This window comes from Coffea arabica, chromosome 8e, assembly GCF_036785885.1.
Source record: "Coffea arabica cultivar ET-39 chromosome 8e, Coffea Arabica ET-39 HiFi, whole genome shotgun sequence".
Lineage (NCBI taxonomy): Eukaryota > Viridiplantae > Streptophyta > Magnoliopsida > Gentianales > Rubiaceae > Coffea > Coffea arabica.
Window position 1 is genome coordinate 44,869,957 of NC_092324.1, and position 19,396 is coordinate 44,889,352.

A 19,396-nucleotide genomic window follows, 5' to 3' on the forward strand; every position below is an offset into this window, starting at 1 on the left:
TGTTTCTAGCATCCCAGCAGAGTGCTGGAGTTACATTAATAGTACGAACTTAAAGACTGAATTGGAGTCTTTGCTGCTCGTTTGCTTTATAAATAATTGCTTACTCCTTTTCATTTATCTATGCATCTTTATCTACCAAAAAAGATGCTAAAAATTTGATAGGGTACCTTTGGTTATAGCTTGTAGGATGCTAAAAAAGATGCCAGGTCCCTTTACAATTGGGGAATATGACACTGACATAATGGATAATTAATACAACCAATTAATAGAGATAGAGAAGAGACTAAACAAGGATCAACTTAATTATAGAGAGATAATCAGTAGAACTCCCAAGCCGCAGAAGCTTTGTGCAGAATATTCAGTGCTTTAGAGCCCAGCTGACAAAGTGATCCTCAGGAAGGAAATGGCAGATTGGAACACTTCCAGGCTTCACCTTTAGCAGCTGAAAAGCTACATGTTTTGGGGTCCATGCTGATGTATCCTCGTGACAAACTACCACAGCCTTGACTTTTGCCCCATCATCAGCTCCAACTAAATTAACCCTATATGCATCGGTACGCCGCAGGGTGTGACAGTAAAAAACTGCGTAGACATAGTCTTGCTTGTGGCAAGCAACGATTGCTTTATCATCGTCGTTCAACTTGAAAACATTCACAATAACATATTTTAAGATTTTCGGATCTGTTTTCTGGGCTTCGGTTGAAATTGCTCCGACATTTTTCCCCAGCTTGGAAGTTGTGAAATCAACCATAGACTCGAGAGATGTCGCGCAGTACTTGTCTTCCACTTCGATCCCAGGCTCCTCACAGTCTGCTATCAGTTCCTTGATAGCTTCGGCTTGTACTGAATTTGGGTTCACTGAGAATTTGTTCAAAATTTCGGGAACAGATTTGGACGAGAAGGGAATGGAATCAGCCACCTGGCGGGGTAGGAAGGCCGTAGTATTGTCCAGTAAATTAACAAACTGCAGATTCATGATTGAGCCACCATGGAGGTCCCTTTTCAAGAAGAAAACTGTTACGTTTTGGTGATTACGGAGTTGGCCTTCGGTAGGATTTTTACCATCTCTGACCACCCCATGGCCATAAGTAAAATATCTTCTACCAAAACGGAATGGGATGGCCTGGGGACTTGCGCTGAGACCGCCAACTCCTGGAGGCTTTCCTGCAGTCAATGGAGGGGCAACAAAGAAAATTATCAAATATTTTGATGGAGCGAATTTTAACACTTTAAATTAATAATATATAACATCAAATATTTCATATATTTACGAGATTTAAATTTATATAAAAGATATATAAGTAGTCAATATTCTAAAGGAGGAAAAATCCAAACTTTTTAAAACTGGGAGGCCATGGAGCATTGGCTTTTTGTTCTTTTGAGTTAGTATCTACCCGAGCAATAGAAGAAGCAGAACAAGTAGTAAAAATAGGGAAGCGGCACTTCTCAGACAAACCGTTCTGTATGATATCTCTGACCGCTTTCGGCATAGGAGTGTTTGGAAGCTTGGATTTCCAATAAACTTCAAGGTCTGCATGCTCTGCTGCAACTCCTAGCTGATCATCACGACACCCGGAAAGAGTTTTATCAGTAAGTTCCTACGCTTCCCAAGTACAAGCAAATTATGACGAATTTAAAATAGCTTAGGTTCTCAAATAATTCACTCACAGAAACAGATGTCAGAAAACAGAGGAGCTTGAGCAAGTCCATCAAATAATAGCAGCCACGGTAGAATGCCAGTACGCAAGACCCCGCGATGACGGTACTAGAACCCAAAATTTTTGAGGTGAGGTGAGGTGAGGTGAGATAGTAGTAGCACAAGAACCATATAGTACTAGCATTATTTATAGTGGATCGAAGAGCTGCAGTCGGGTGCTAATTATTTGATCAATTATTCGAGAGTTGAGTGCTTGACAGTGACCACAGAATAGTGGCTACTTTTCTAGTGGCTTAAGGCTGCTTAACCACAGGATGGCGGCCACCAGACTTTAGGCCGCTGGCTTGAGCGATTAATGGCTGTACTTGTCAGGTCTGCGCCATTCAACATCAAGTGTTTATATTTTATAATTATTATGTCCTTGAAACAAACGAAATACCAAATCAAAAAAGGAAAAAAACAAAACAAAACAACGGAGCACTGACATAGTTACTATACACCTGCACCGTAGCTACCATTAAGATTCTTCATAGACGTATCATTGGGAAATTGGCCACTCGTTTATATAAGTGTACATAATTATCACCTAAATTTGCAGTGAGAAAGCTGGCATCTTATTTGGCATATTTTTCTTTTAAACGCTCTTTTATTTTGTGTGGTAAGCAAGTACTTTAACTAGTAAGCAATTTTTCTTATTTGTATGATATGACTTTATTTCCTTTATTATTTCGATATTGGTTATCCTGTAAATAGATGAAATGCATACTGCTGCAAATATATGAACAAGAAAAACCATGTAATCATAAACGTGGGATAAGAAATGTTAGACAGGGATTGTATTTGGGATTCGAGTTATATTTTTTGTAGGTAGATTCTCTCTCACATAAAAAATAATGGGCCTTTTTCTCTGTAAATGTAGTTCTGCTGATTGAAACAAATCACGTTAAATCTTGTGTATCACTTATATTTTCATGATTTGGCTTGATTTTATCTTAACTTGTTCTACTCTTGATTTTTCAATAGTTATTAGTTTCGTGCTTGAATTCCAACATAATTATACCACGAGAAATCGTGAGTATCTAAATTCTCATGTAATGTACCCAATTACTGATAAAGTAGTAACGACTAAAAACATATTGAGAACTCAGCGTCTGGTTGTATAATACTGAACAACAAAATCCCATTTGCTTATCAACTGATGAAATATGTTGAGAATTCTAAGCACCTAAAATTGTCTCCTAAGCTCACCTAAATTCCGCATAATTATGACACACGTAAAAGTAGGGAATATATTAAAATGTTGGATACTGTTCTTTTAGATGCGCCACCAAATTAAGCCCAAACGAGGAAGCTGTTATCTCTATAAGTCATTCTTTGGTATGAACAAAAGGTTAGTTATATATGGTTTACGTGTATATGAAAATGAAACTACAATTAGTTGTATAATTAAAGCATGTGGGTTTTGGTGATGAGCTTGAAAATTTGACTGTTTGCCATCAACTTGCATTAGGTTTTCACTGTACACAAAACAATATAAAGCATTCAGATAGCCTCGATCTACGCACTCATTTATAGGCCATATGCTATCTTGTACTACCTATTGATATTTGATCATGTGAGAGAAGTGCTAGTATAAAATATATGGAAATGGGGCAGGAAGGAACGGTCCTGAAGGTTCAAAAATTTGTGCGGCTCAAATTACAGCATGTAACTCGATTTTCACGCTATGTGTGGGGCCTACAAAAAATTGTTCTAAAGTTACTTCATGTGTAAAAAAAGTTACGCGATGTGTAAAAAATATTACACGCTGTTACAAAATGCAAAAACCGGCACAAACGGTTGCACCCCTTGTCCAAAATATATGCTCATGCAAGAAAATTTATATAACTATTATAAAAAATCACTGCACTGTCAGTCTGTCAGTGCATAAATAAAATTACTATATTATTAGTATAAAAAGTTAATCCTTTTAATATACATACATATATACATATACATACATATTTATATGATAGATCGTAATTTTATCATTTATTTTATAATTAATTTTTTCTATTACTTTACTAAATGTAGATTAATTGTCAGATTTTATTCATTTTTGCCATTCATGCTTATTGCACGGAGTTGGAACAAAGCACGATAACAAGGTGCAAATTTCCCAATACAATTGTAATTTGGCATAGGTGTGTCAAGCCAGACCTTAATATGTCCAGAAAATGCAAAAAAGGTGACCGACACCCGTTGCCAATTACAAGTGCAGCATGGCGCCGCAAACATTCCATTAGTTGATTGTTAGATTTGAATTGAAAAAGGCAACTTATCAAAAATAGGAAACGTGCCAATTAGGAGATTTCCTAACTTTTTTTGGGCTACGGTTGATTAGGAGACAGAAGGGAATTGCACATTGAGGAGGACTCCACTTAGCTTTTGGAGAGGAGCTAGCCGCCACAAGTGGAGTCAAGAGAGACTAGGAGGACTCTTCTCCTTTTTCCTCTGGACAACCGTACACTAAGTAGGAAATTAGATAGGAAAGAGGGCAGGCAGTCAATCTTGACTCCTTTTTGCTCTTGACTTTTTCGTCTTATTCATGTGACTATTTCCATCGTATGTTAGAGCCACGAAGAAAACATTAGTCATTCTTTTTGGGTTTTGTAGTTTCTCCTTAATCCTTGTTATTATTCCATCGGCTTCTTCATCTCAATTTGGCGCGACAACTGCTGCTGCAAATCTACATGAGATTGATTCAACGGAGATGAGTTAAATCTCTTTTTCTAGTCAAGAAATAATAAAATATTTAATTCAACTTAAATTGTGAGATCTAATTAATTTTATTTTTTCTTTTATTTTTTGATATTCGTATATTTTCTGCTTTATTTTCTTATTGTTGTTGTATTAATCAATTATCTCTGGCCAGGATGTTAAATTAATTCAATAACCTAGAAACAATTAGAATAATTAAATCCGTAATTATTTGATTGTTATAACTTAGTGGCAACTGGCACAATTGTGGTTATATCAGAGAAATATACGGAATAATTTGTAAACAACCCTCGTAATGTGTTGTGGTTAGGATAGGGTTTCTCTAAATCTTAAAGCAATTGTGGAATTTAATTTACAGCCGTATTTAGGATCATTTTGCAATTAGGGCAATAGCTAACGGTCGTACCTTAACTATCGATAATTAAGGAGAAATTGGTTGTCATTGCCCGTTTGACAATTATAACTAGCTTATCAGTTTATATGTGGAATTATTCTTGCATCAATGATTAATTAGGAGAACCGTTTCCGAAGTTGCTTCTTGACTAGAGCTGTCCAATACTATTTGAGTTTTTTCTGTTTGCCATTTAATTTTTATTTAATTGCAATATTCGATTAGCATAACTTATTGTTAATTTCTATAAAATCCCCCCATAACTTGAACTTTAGTAGAAACAAATTACTCCCAGTCCCTGTGGATTCGACCCTACTTATCACTATCTATAGAAATTATATTTTGTTTGAGCAAGTATTTATTATTGCACAGACTCGATAACTTGAGCAAGTATTTTGTTATGATTTATAGAAATTTTGCAGATTAAAAAAAATCTAGCTAAAAGTTGCCAAATTATTCTCCATGGTAATGGCTTTCAAACTCATTTAACATTTTTCTGAAATTAAAAATTAAACCTAGACTCCGGGCTTTTTGAAGACCACATAGTCCATGGTCCCATATATAAACTAAGTGAGTTGATATTTTGAAGCATCATGTTGCTGATTTCATTGTATGAAAGCATCATGGTCCTTTTTGACGCTTAATTTCGATGTTAGAATATCATCATTGTATATATGAATTTTTAAACGGAAAACTTGGGTAAATTATGTATAATATCACCTAAAAAGTTTGGGTAAGATAATGGATTGTGAGTGTCCGTACTCGGAAAAAATATCTTGTCCAATGGTTATCTAAGGTGGTGACCCTTCGAATTGAATACTGCGAGCTCCAACCTGTTGGCCTCCAAGCATCTTTGGAGTATTGGTTGAAACGTTCCACGAAGTTGTTTTATATCCAATAAGTCAGTTCCCACGTTTCTATTTTGACCTGACCATTTTGACTTTGTTTTGTAAGATAATTATTACTTATGCAATTTATATCTAATACAGTTCCAATTTTATTGAGAATTCAACCGAAGAATAAAAGTTTTCGTAAATGGCATTTTAACTTCACCCAAATAGCAGGTTATTAGAAATTTCTTCCTTCACATTTCTCTATCTTTTTCCATAAATGGCATTCTCGGCACCACTGTCACTTGTCGCCAGTATTCGCCAGAATCTCTGTCACTCGCCATTGGTACAGTAGTACCTTGTTTTCCTATGACACTGCCTTCAAAAGAAAAGATCGAAAACTATAAATATTTTAAAAACTTTTTATGTTATTATTTGAGAGATAGTAGTGAAGGTGGCCTTGATGACCGGTGCAATTGCCAAAAACAAAAAAAGGGATCGATAAGGAAGCAGTAACAGGAATACGGGTAATTGAGCCGAGTCGAGCTCGAGTCGGCTTATAAGTAACTATACTCGAGCTCGAATCGAGCTCGATCGAGTCGAAAATTCTCAAATTCGAGTTTGATTCGAGGAAATATTTAAAAGCTCGAGACTCGACTTGATAAGGCTCGACCTTTAGTCAAGCCTTATCGAGTCGAGTAATCAAACTTTTTGACTCGACACTTTGCTTGTAAATTTAGCATAAATTATATCCATAATGGTCATTTTATAATTATAATACATATATATTATTTAAATTATACGGCTCGACGAGCTGCAAAATTCTGACTCAAATTCGACTCGAATGTGTACTCGAGTAACTCGAGACTCGACTCGAATGTGTACTCGAGTAACTCGAGACTCGACTCGAACTCGATTTGACCGAGTTCAAGCCAAGTCATTGACCGTAGCTCGCGAGCAGTTCAGTTCGCGTACATCCCTATTCATTCATGGGAAGAAGAAAGTAAAAACAAAAGAATGCAAGTCATTTCCTCCTAGGTTAATTCTTAACCAAAGAATGTAGTTGAATTCCTTTGTACTTCAAATCCACTCATTTCATATCTATACAGTTAAAATTCAATCTTAGTTGAATTCAAATTCACTAATCCAAAATTCCGTATGCATCCTTAAGAGAATAGTAGAGAGGACAATTTCTATACTCATCTTCCCTTGAGTTGCACTGGGAAGTTGTTGAATCAATAAAATTTGTCTTCTTAAGAGCTTGTTGGATAGCATTAATCCTTGACCAGCTACTAAAGTGAGGAAGCAGCTCATAGTTCACAAACCAGTCTAATTATTACCCATCACTTTCTTCGCCTCCAATTATGACCCCATTAAATTCGCTCATGGTTTTGGTTTGTTCTTGGGTACATGTATGGTGCAACTGCTCGCCACTCATGTCGAGTCCGAGAAGGCGTCCATTCTTCCGGAGCCTTTCCAAGTGATGTTGAGTGTTGTGGGACTGCCTTGCTATTTACTAACCCCTTATAACTAACTTGTCAAAAAGTTAGTCACCAGAACAAATTTAAAATTCCTCTTTGAGCTATTGATTGAAAGATCAAATCTCGCCCTCTGGACTTTAAAAAACAAAAATTTAATGGGTTTGTCATGGACCCAACTAGCATGATTTCAAGCCATACTACTCGATAGCACTCGAACATTGGATCCCTTTATGGGACTTGACTCGAGCACACAGCTGGTTCATGGTAAAAAAAATTAGTGCTTTTAAACCTAGACTGCTAATTGAACCGGATGAACTTCCAGTTCACGGATCAAATGGATAAGTTCAATTTTTTTTTTTAATATCAAATAACTTGGATGACATTAAAATTTTTAAAAGATAAAATTTAGGATGAACTGATCCAAAATTTCAGTTTTTTTTTTTTTATCGATTTTAAGTGGTTCAACCAGCTCTTGACCGAATTTAATTGATTCCAATTGACTTTTCGATTTGTTAGTGAACCGGATCGGTGCCATAAGCGGTTTGGGATTCAACAGGACGGTCCAATTCGGTTTAAAGGATATACTTTAAATGAACATGTACTAAAAAAACTGTTCTTTTTTTTTTTTTAGAGTAGAAAAGGAAGTTAAAAAATAAATAAATGAAGTGTTTGATTCATATTCTGATGAAAAACATGCTTGGATTGAAGTTTTTACTAGAAAAATTTTAATATTTTTTGTGATCATATTTTTCAGTCATTTTTTTTTATCTCACATCATCAAATTATTACAGTAATTTTCTACAAAAAAAATCTCTAGAAAATAGGAAATCAAACAAGGAATTTTATTTGGAAGAAGACAATCTTAATTAGATGGGAAACATGGTGGATAAAATTCTAGAAATAAAGTCTTCTATTTGTTCATGCAACCATTGAAACAAACTAAATATGAACCACAAAAGTACCATGACTTAATCATGTAAGGACCAAACAACAGTCAGTACTAGGGCTGCAATTTCTGCGAAAGCTTTTTAAGCAGACTCCATACAACCACATTTTTACTACACATACTCTTTGTTATGATTTTTTGTTATCGAATATTGATAAACAACAGGAGTGAAGATTGTGAGATTTTCTTGGGACAAAGTAGGAGAATTGGATAGAGGAAGTAGAGACAAAGTAGGTAAATAAGGAGTAAGACCATAAAATCTGATAGATTTTGTTTGGATATGTTAGTTTTCTCTCCAAACAATTTTTTACTTGCATCATACATATGCTTTCTTCAGTTACTTTTTTTTAAAAAAAATCTTTTCAACGATTTTTTTTAATCTCACATTCTTCACATAATAAAAAAAAATACTACAATAATACTTCAGAAAAATTCTAAAATCTCCTATATTTGCTATTTATACTTCCAACGCACAATTCTTGTTCCTCTTTCAAAAATACTTTCTTTATGACTGCACACTAATGATCCGCAATCTTTTCAATTTATTTTAAGGATAAATTACTTTTTATCCCCCTGTGATTTGGTGATTTATCACATAATTTCCCTATCATTTTAAAAACGTAGATATAACCCCCACCTCCCCCATGGTTTGGGTTAATTTGTCACCATTAATTTTTTTCGTTCAAACTAACCGTCAATGGTAAAAAATCAAAATCAAACTAATAAATTTAGGAGAGGAGAACTTCATATAGTTGAATCAAGTGGTGGGAGTAATAACTAAAAATAAAAAATAAATAATGTGATGGACGGGTAACGAAATTTGGATCCCAGTGCGTGTTGGAAAACTCTTGCAGGCCCATGATAGGAACTACACAAATGGCCCAACTGACGGAAATGAATTTTAATCATGGCCCATGATAGGAACTACACACTAATAGTATTATTGATTTTAATCATGATTCTCTATCTTAATAAATACTGACATAATTGGGGAATATTACACTGACATAATGGATAATTAATACAACCAATAGAGATAGAGAAGAGACTAAACAAGGATCAACTTAATTATAGGGAGATAATCAGTAGAACTCCCAAGCCGCAGAAGCTTTGTGCAGAATATTCAGTGCTTTAGAGCCCAGCTGACAAAGTGATCCTCAGGAAGGAAATGGCAGATTGGAACATTTCCAGGCTTCACCTTTAGCAGCTGAAAAGCTACATGTTTTGGGTTCCATGCTGATGTATCCTCGTGACAAACAACCACAGCCTTGGCTTTTGCCCCATCATCAGCTCCAACTAAATTAACCCTATATGCATCGGTATGCTGCAGGGTGTGACAGTAAAAAACTGCGTAGACATAGTTTTGCTTGTGGCAAGCAACGATTGCTTTATCATCGTTATTCAACTTGGAAACATCCACAATAACATATTTTAAGATTTTCGGATCTGGTTTCTGGGCTTCGGTTGAAATTGCTCCAACATTTTTCCCCAGCTTGGAAGTAGTGAAATCGACCATCGACTCGAGAGAAGTTGCGCAACGCTTGTCTTCCCCTTCGATCCCAGGCTCCTCACAGTCTGCTATGGTTTCCTTGATAGCTTCGGCTTGTACTGAATTTGGGTTCACTGAGAATTTGTTCAAAATTTCGGGAACAGATTTGGACGAGAAGGGAATGGAATCAGCCACCTGGCGGGGTAGGAAGGCCGCGGTATTCTCCAGTAAATTAACAAACTGCAGATTCATGATTGAGCCACCATGGAGGTCCATTTTCAAGAAGAAAACTGTTACGTTTTGGTGATTAAGAAGTTGGCCGTCGGCAGGATTTTTACCATATCTGATCATATATCTACCATAACGGAATGGGATGGCCTGGGGACTTGCGCTGAGTGCGCCAACTCCTGGAGGCTTTCCTGCAGTCAATGGAGGGGCAACAAAGAAAATTATCAAATATTTTGATGGAGCGAATTTTAACAACATTATTAAACTAATAATATATAACATCAAATATTTCATATATTTACGAGATTTAAATTTATATAAAAGATATATAAATCGTTAATTTTCCAAAGGAGGAAAAATCTAAACTTTTTGTTCTTTTGAGTTAGTGTCAAAGGTTAATTTTGGTAATATTACGGAAAAATAAATTAAATTGTGGCACTTCTCAGACAAACCGTTCTGTATGATATCTCTCACAGCTTTTGGCATAGGAGTGTTTGGAAGCTTGGATTTCCAATAAACTTCAAGATCTGCATGCTCTGCAGCAATTCCTAGCTGATTATCACGACACCCAAAAAGAGTTTTATGAGTAAGTTCCTACGCTTCCCAAGTACAGGCAAATTATCACGAATTTAAAATAGCTTAGGTTCTCAAATAATTTACTCACAGAAACAGATGTCAGAAAACAGAGGAGCTTGAGCAAGTCCATCAAATAATACTAGCCACAGTAGAATGCCAGTACGTAAGACCCAGCGATGACGGTACTAGAACCCAAAATATTGAGGTGAGATAGTAGTAGCACAAGAACCATAGTACTAGCATTATTTATAGTGGAAGAGCTGCAGTAGAGTGCTAATTATTTGATCAATTATTCACGGGAGAGGGAAAAGTTTCGTCAAGATTTTTATAAACTAATCTATCACAATTTTGAGAGAAGAAAAGTCGATGAGAGTAGAAACTCCATTAAAAAAAGTTATTAAAATAATCACATATTATAATAATTTGATATGAAGTAAGAGTTGAACTTCCAACACCACCATATCATAAGTGCTTTTTGGTCTGATTAGCGCTGCAAACGAACCGAGTCGAGTCGAATTTTAAGCTAATCGAGTCGAGTCTCGACTGAATTTTACCAAGCTCGAGCTCGACGAGCCGGCAATTTCAAGCTCGAGCTCGAGCTCCAAAAAAATAAAAAATAATTATTTTATTTTTTAAAAAATAAATAAAATAATATTTTTTTCTTAATAAATAATAAAATATTAAGAATATATACGTAATTTTACTATGAAAATAAAAAATAAAAAAATAAATATAATATACGTAATTTTATTATTAAATAAAAAAAAAATATATATATATATATATATACTCAAGCTCGGGAGCCGGCTCGCGAGTTAACGAGCTTAATATTCTGAGCTTGAATTCGAGCTTGAGTTTGACTCGAGCCGGCTCGAACTCAATTCGAGCTCGATATTAATCGAACTCGACTCGAGCAACCCTAGGTCCGATGGCTGCTTAGCCACACGACAGTTGAGCAATTACTGGTTGTACTTTTCAGGTCTGCAGTCGAGTGCTAATTATTTGATCAATTATTCGAAAGTTTTAGTTTGCTTAACCACAGGATTTTCTTTTTTTGTCATAATCATAATATTTTTATAACATAATCTGTCATAACTTAGAGAAAAAAGAGGAATTTGGTGACACTAAAGACAATCACATGTAACGACAATTTATTTGATGAAAAAGTAAGAATTGATCTCTTGATTCCTCAACCCCACGCCAAAACTTAAGGCAGCGACCACTACGTCGGCCAAACGGCTGGTGGCTGCCTAATTACAGGATAGTTGAGCAATTAATGGCTGTACTTGTCAGGTCTGCGCCATTCAACATCAAGTCTTTATATATTATTATTATGTCCTTGAAACAAGCGAAATATCAAATCAAAAAATAAAAAAACAAAACAAAACAAAACAACGGAGCACTGACATCTAACAATATACTCCCTCCCTTTTTTTATAACTGACGTTTAAGAAATTTGCTCTTAACTACTTTTATCTGTCGTTTTATTATTTCCATGCAGCATTAATTATTTTTTCACAATTTTACCCTTTTATCTCTCTTTTCATAATTGGGAGGAGTTAGTTTGCATTGCTTTTGGCCTAATAAAACAGCACCATTTAATACTCTAGTGAGAGAAAACATGGATGAATTGGACAATTAATAAGGGTACAAAAGGAAAGTAGTGTATAGATTTAAACAATGAAAAACTTTTCTTAATTGGTGTGCAAAACCTTAAACGTCAGTTATAAAAAAAGGGAGGGAGTAAAAGAGACAATTGTTCAATGAATAGTTTCATTTTGTCAGGCGGTTATGCTGTAATTCCTCATGGATTATCGGGCTATTTTCGTCAATTGGTCTTTTGTTGGTTTCCAGCTGGCATAGTGAAATAAATTTGTTTGCAAAAAAAAAATATGCACATAAGTGGATGCAATGGTTGTCTAGCATGTTTAACAATATACCTTCTGAGTGCATAGTTCCCGAAAATTGAGCCAATGGAAAAAAATAACAAATCTTGTCATCAAATAAGTATAAGTATGCAAAATCGGTTAAGATGTCATAAGTTTCGACTAAAAATGGTTTTTAATTCTATTGCTTTTTAAAACGTACAATTATAATGATATATATTAGTCTATATATCGATTTTTAGTCTATATAATTATTGAAAAATTTTTAATGCCCTTATTTTTATTATTATACTTTTCATTCTATGTATATTCTATAAATATGAGCTTACTTTTGCTTCTATGTGTGCTAGATTATGAGCTTATTTTCTTTTTAAGAGAATAATTAGTTTGTTATTTTACTAACATATCCAGATTTAGTGTAAATATATAATTATTATCAAATTTTTAACATATTTGTTTTTTCTAATGGCTCTAAATTGTTGTAAGTTGAAAAGCGCTGTTGTGTGCTAATCTTTTTTTATTATTTTAGTTAAACATGTAACATTAATTAGATTATTTCTTACATTAGAAAATTAAAGCACTCTAAATTTGAAAATGCTATGTTTCTTCAAAAGTTCTATTTACACAATAAACGCTAAAGTAGAAAATTAAAAAACGTACTCAATAAATGCTATGTTTCTTCAAAAGTTCTATTTACACAATGCATTCTTTGATTTTTTTTTCCTAGGCATTTATTCCTCAAAAATTATATTAGGAACTCTTTCAAAACTCTCACTATTAGAAACTCTGTCCAAAACCAAAAATATTAGGCCATCCATTGGACCTAGCCAACAATACTGGAGGGCCTAAATCCCCGTTTTTGCTTCCCCAAATTTCTTTTGTTTGGATCCATTATTTGCTTTTTCCTAGATCGATATGACAGGTCTGCAGGGCAATTTCGTTATGTGTGCATGAATTATAAATAGGGCTGTACACTAATAGTTGGGTTTTGAGGTAAAAACATGGTTTATAGAGGCCCAAGTTGGAACTTTTGTGACCCTTAAACTCTTTGTTTTGTCCCATCATTTATTCTTTCCTAGCTGGATATGACAGGTTTGCAGGCCCACTCATGTCTTGAAAATAAGGATGCGTAATGAATTAGGGGCTTTTGAAGTCACACCTGATTTATGGAGGCCCAAATCCTAGTTTCTGTTGCCCGAAAAGGCTTTTGTTTGGACCATCATTTGTTCTTTCCTAGCTGAGTATGACAGGTCTACAGGCCTACTTTGTTAGACTCCGCGGGTAATTTAAAATATGATACTAAGCTAGTTTCGATTGCAAGTTTTCGTGGTTTTAAAGAAAATTATTATATATTATAGCGGTGTGACGTATGTATATAAGGTAAAAAAATAATTAAAAAAAAATATATATATATTTTTACAGAAACTTGCAATCCAAATAAGGTAAGTGGCTTTTGAAGTCAAAAACGTAGATGCAGCCATGTTATGTAGGATACAACGAAATGCATGAAATATACTTTTAAAAAAATGATTGTACCTAGAGGGGATCTTATGGTTTTATCCTTTGTCTATAAACTAATAAAATAGTTCACAAAAAACATTTGCTAGTGCTTTAAAAAAAAAATTGCAAGAAAAGTAGAGAATACAAATTTTCAAACATTGAAGATTTTCTTCAGCGAAAATAAAAAAGTTTCAAAGGAACTTTGCAGCATAACCATTAAAAACTTACAGAGAGTTTTGCAAAGTTTCAAAGGCACTACCTCAAAGGATCGCTGGGGTAGGATCAGGGCATCAAAAAAGCAAAATCTTGGCTTTCTCTAGCTCCATTAGTCCAAATTCAGCTGGTTTTGTGGTAGGAAAATGTGGACCAGCGACAAAAATAAAAGATCTGGTAATAGCAGAGATTCATTAACCACGCCTCCAAGATTTCCTCATGAGCATTACTTGGGCCGTAAAATACTCTGAAAATAAGAGGCGTGTTTCAAGCAGCAGTACCGGAGAACGCCTTCTAGCCTCACCCGTTTAAGGCATGATATTCAAAGGAGAGCAAGATCACGCCTTCAAAGATCTGAATATTGTTGACTCATTTGTCAAACTGATTTTATACAAGACCAAGATTGCTCTCCTTCTGACATCCTGCGAAACCACCAACCAAAAAAAAAAAATGCAGAAAACTGGTCCTGATCAACACCAAAGATGCAGCAAAAAAAAAAAAACTGTGTATTTTTTATTTTGTGATCAGGAGAATACTACTGCCTGCCGCAAATTGCAATCAGCAGCAGAACCTGAAAACTATGTCTGAAAGAGTCAAACCATACTAAGCAAGCCCATGAAGACATACAAGAAATGGAAAGCCATGGAGATTAATGAATGATGTATGCAGAGAGGATATGTAGGCTTTGGAAGTTTGCCAAGTGTTTCGTAGCTAGGAAACTTCACAATATAATAGTCTTATTTATACCGTGCAACTATATTTTATCCCTTTTGCCAAATATTATTTCGTTTAGATTATAAACACATTTTTAGCCACGCTTTTGTGTTACATACATCACATTATAAAAAGTGCTATATAGTATTATTTCCATTAATTTTTCCAAAATCTCCTATCCAAATACGCCCAGTTGATTCTACTTGTCCTTTAATTTTTGAAAGGAGAATTATTGAAGAGGATGAAAAATTTTGGTGCATATTTATCGTATTTATTGATGGGAAAGATTAACTTTGGATTGATTTTAGCAAGAAAAATCTCTTCATCTGAAGTCATCTTTTTACCTAGTTAAAAAGTGGCTCATAAATCTGAATGGAGATGGTAATATGGGCTTGTTATTCTGATCCCATCATTTCCTTTGTGATTCAGAGAAAGAGGATTCCATCTTCAACTTGGTGTCAAATTTCCACTGAATTTATGGGCCAGGAGAAAAAGTGTTGGCCTGCTCTTAATCATAATTCACCATAACCGACCTTTGCACAACCCCATTTTGCTTCAGTGGGGAGTTAGACCAAGAACCACTATCATCCTCTTTGACATTAATCACATATATGCGATCTCAGGTGGAACTAGAAAACTTCCCTTTCCCCACTAGTTTATCTTAATTCGTTTGTTAAACAGTATTGTTCTTATTAATGAGTTTGTCTCCATGCCTGCTTTGCTAGCCTTTAATGGAGATTGTGTCAGCCACTGAATAAAGAAATTTTTTCGTTTTTGTAATTTTCTATAGGCAAATCCATCTTATTTTGTAGACTGATGATTTGTCAAATGAACAACGGGGGCTAGCCTTCTCTTCCATGATGAAGGCGGTTACTTTGAATGCCAATTATTTCATCACCTTTTTTTTCTTTCCATGCTTTTTATTATGATATCCAGAGGGATGGAAGTTGGCATTTTACTTTTGTCAAGAGAGACAGAAAAATTGATTGTTTAGATCATGAATGGAAGTACTTGAACCATTAACAAATGTGATGGAACCGAACCAATATTGTCCTTCCGATATAAATGAACGGAGTAAGAAATATAGCAGTGGTGCAGACTGATTTTGATAGGCAAGAAAGGGAGAAAAAGGTTGAGGAATATGCAGCAGAATCAGTAAATACAAGAGGAAGTGGATGAATAGTACAAGTGAGGAACAAGTCGATAGATATTGAAGCATTAGAAAAGATGAATTGAAGTCGAATAAATTAAACAACTAATTAGCCAATTAGACATTGTTCTTGAATTAGTTTAAATGATTGGGAACAGTAGGTTTCCTCGTAGTCTTTGTTGCTCCTGCAACTGTTATATCTTATCCTTCATTCCCACTAATAATTGTACTTAATTAGCTTCTTTTAGCTAACAATGTTTGGTATGATCAAGTTCTTACTATATATAGCTAGAAATATTAATTTCTTCCGCATCGAAAACTTACTGATGGTACTAAAAACTTTATATTTATCTGGTTAAGGTCACAATTAAAAAAAATAATAAAAAAGGATATCTAGACAAATTTGCTTTTGTATCACAAGAAAGTGAAGTCCCTACTCCTGTCTAATCAACCTTCAAACAAAAGTGATTAAATACATTATTAAGTCTCAATGCAACTACCTAACAAATTAACAACCAAAGCAAGGATAAAGAAGAAAAAAAAGATTGAAAGAGTGGAAGACAAGATGCCCACTCTGATTTTCTGGCCCATGCATATATGGTTTCACAAAGGCAGAAGTGGAAGGAACAGATGATTCCATCGACTATAATATTAGAGCTATGATTAAGCTACCTCCTGGATCTGCCTCAATCTTTAGAAGGGCTGTTCACACGAATTATCTTTTTTAAGTTTTGCTATTAATATATGATATCACTATCAGATAGATGCACAGTTTGTGCGCCGTGATACTTGATGGAATGTAAAGTGTCATTTGTGTTTCTGAAAAGACAATAAAAAGCTCTTGTTTGTAACTACTTTAATGTGGCTTGCAATCATCAGATTCATGAGATGAAGCTTGAAGCCTTTTCCAGATAGATAAAGTTCAAGCAAAGGCAAATCACAGTTTATTTAAATAATCCCCTATGAATCTTTCACCAGCAAAAGAAGCTCCCAATTAATCATGATTTTGGTGTAATGTATGCAATTAGGCATAAGTGATATCTTGTCAAGATTGTTGCATCCATGCTTAATTATATATGGGACAGCATTCTGAATTCTTAAGATTGTGTTAACACATCTGCATTTTTGTCCATGTATTAATTAACCGTCTCAATTGACGCCAAAGTCCATAAATCCTCCTTCAATCCACCGGATTAATAAAAGAAAGGAATTGAACCCTTTTCAGTTTAGAGAAAGATTAGAGAAGAAATAGAAGGAATTACAACTGAGTGGTGGATGACATATCCATGGCACTTAAAGAAGAAATCAAGCATTATTTAACAATGATAAGACATCACTTAAATTGAATACATATATAAGAGCACTATTGTGCTCTATTATTCTTATGCCTAGTGTAAAAGGAAAAAAAAGACTATATACTAAAATCATAATCTAAGGAAAAGAGTAGATACTGATCAAGCAAAAAGATGGGTATTGGACTCTTTTGTGAATCATTTTATTTTAAGTTGTAGGACATCACATGTTGTTCTACAATCAAGAAAAGAAACTGATCAATGGAAAAGATACCTAGCTGAACTGCTTGTAGCTAGCTAGATTCCTACCATATAAATTCTTCTTTTCTAAAAGTCAACAAATGGTTTAAAATTCTTTTTTAACATTTTCCAATTTTCTTCTGCAGAAAGGCTCCACCTAACTATTAGCTAGTTTGGTTGCTGAAAGCTCACGAACTTGTTTATTAAATATGCACAACTTCTTTATATTTGATTCAAAGTACCATTTTAAACTTTTCCAAACTTCACACAGAAGTTACACCGAGAGCTTGCATGATGCCTTTCTACAACCAAAATATATAGAATAAAAGAGTCTTCCAACACACTACTATTGATTTTCAGTAAGGCATTTTTTTTGTGGGGATTAAATAAGGAAATTCTTGTACGAATGAATTTCCACTAATTTTTGGTTAAAAGAAGCACTATATTCAGAATGGAACAAGAAATTTTATTACTATTTTGGTGATTGGGTGCTTGAACTCCAAAAGCAAGTTGCTTTACCCTTTTTAATTTGTCATGGTGAGCCCACTTAACTTAATTAAAGTCTAATGTATTTGATTATCATATCCATCGTACAACTTACGTATGATAAACATGATTTCTTTTGTGATTATTCTCTAATTCTCCCAGCTAATCATGGCTAAACACAGTAAAATGCAAAGCATTGTCAACTCAAAGCACCATAGCAGGGTAACTTTTGAAGTCAAAACCAATGTGCGCGTGCGTTTGTAGATCTGTCGAGTTAATTATGAGATAGTTACCGAATCTTTCTAAAAGCAAGTTTAATTTTTTTTTTGGCTGCACAATTAGTGTAAAAATTTGTTTACACTAGCACATAATGGCTGCATATCGCATGTGTAAAAGAAAACATAGGGTGCAAACCGTCATTGAAAGTGTTCAATGAGTTGTTAGTTGGAGGTTAAGCAAAAGTATGACTCCCCCTTTATTCGAGGAGTATAAGAGTAACATGAATCGTGTATGTCTGAAGTCTTAAATACAGCAATATTTGAACATTTTCCTTTGTGATGTGATGTAGCTTCTCGTTCTTGTTTCCAAATAACCGTGAAAAGCATATGAGAAATTGATACTTTCTTGATTCCAATCAATTGAAAAAGCTCTCTGACGGTGGATTGTCTTTTAACAAAGCATAATCATGTGAGATCTTCTTTGCACATGCCAACTTCGTTTTTCCTGACAAGACATGCATCAAACAGTTATATTCAATAATGTTGAACATCACAGGAGTCAAGATCCCTGTTTGGTTTCTACTTGAAAATGCTTTTGGGAATATGTGGACACAGGTGTTTTGATGTGGGAGGGAGGCAAAGTTTAAAATAGCTAGCATATTTTTTTTTTTTTTTGTCAAAAAAATAGCTAGCATATTGAGCAAGTGGAATTTAGTTTTATACGGTCAGGGTTCTACTCCTGCACCCTATTGGGACTTTTATATTAGATGCTAAACCTTAAGAAAGAAAAATCAGGATTACGTATGATGGGATAATCTTCTTCATCATAATTAGTTGACTAATGAAAGCTAAGAAGAGAAGAATGGTAGGAGGAATTATCAACGATGAGCACATTAAATTGTATAAAAAGGACTCCAGATTATTAAGTGGAAAAAGTTTGTGTACATAGGGAATCATGTTTGCTCCCATTATCAGATATTGTAATTGCTATGCAGACAGGACGAGATACAGTTTATGATGACAAAAGATAGGCATGGAAATGTCTCCAATTTGAGTGGGCGCATTGCATCGATCGTGCAAGTGGAGTTTAAAGATTCTAACCTTCTCAATTAAAGTTAACGACAGCAAATGAAAGTTATTAATTAAAGCACTTAGCTGATAACTTTCTAAGCTTAATCTCTAGAAGAAATTAATGTTATAAAAATTTTCGTTTTTTGAATTAAAAAAAATATATATATATGCATTGCTAGATTTGAGCTTTTAATTGGTGTCTATCACAGTAGGAGCCTCCTAATCCTCCTATGGTGCTGACTGACCAATCGCATTTAGCTTGTTTATG

At 34.5% G+C, this 19,396-nt stretch overlaps 2 protein-coding genes across 2 annotated transcripts; both read right to left on the reverse strand.

Annotated features, from left to right (window-relative positions):
• Positions 1 to 218: 218 nt before the first annotated feature.
• Positions 219 to 1,829, reverse strand: LOC113703153 (BURP domain-containing protein 3-like). Its single transcript, XM_027224430.2, has 3 exons — positions 1,669 to 1,829; positions 1,457 to 1,556; positions 219 to 1,164 (listed from the first exon to the last, which is right to left on the reverse strand). The coding sequence occupies exons 1-3, from the start codon at positions 1,708 to 1,710 to the stop codon at positions 359 to 361; spliced, it is 948 nt and encodes a 315-aa protein (XP_027080231.1). The 5' UTR covers positions 1,711 to 1,829; the 3' UTR covers positions 219 to 358.
• A 7,151-nt stretch (positions 1,830 to 8,980) lies between these two features.
• Positions 8,981 to 10,605, reverse strand: LOC113703156 (BURP domain-containing protein 5-like). Its single transcript, XM_027224433.2, has 3 exons — positions 10,447 to 10,605; positions 10,235 to 10,334; positions 8,981 to 9,973 (listed from the first exon to the last, which is right to left on the reverse strand). The coding sequence occupies exons 1-3, from the start codon at positions 10,486 to 10,488 to the stop codon at positions 9,189 to 9,191; spliced, it is 927 nt and encodes a 308-aa protein (XP_027080234.1). The 5' UTR covers positions 10,489 to 10,605; the 3' UTR covers positions 8,981 to 9,188.
• Between the last annotated feature and the right edge of the window lie 8,791 nt (positions 10,606 to 19,396).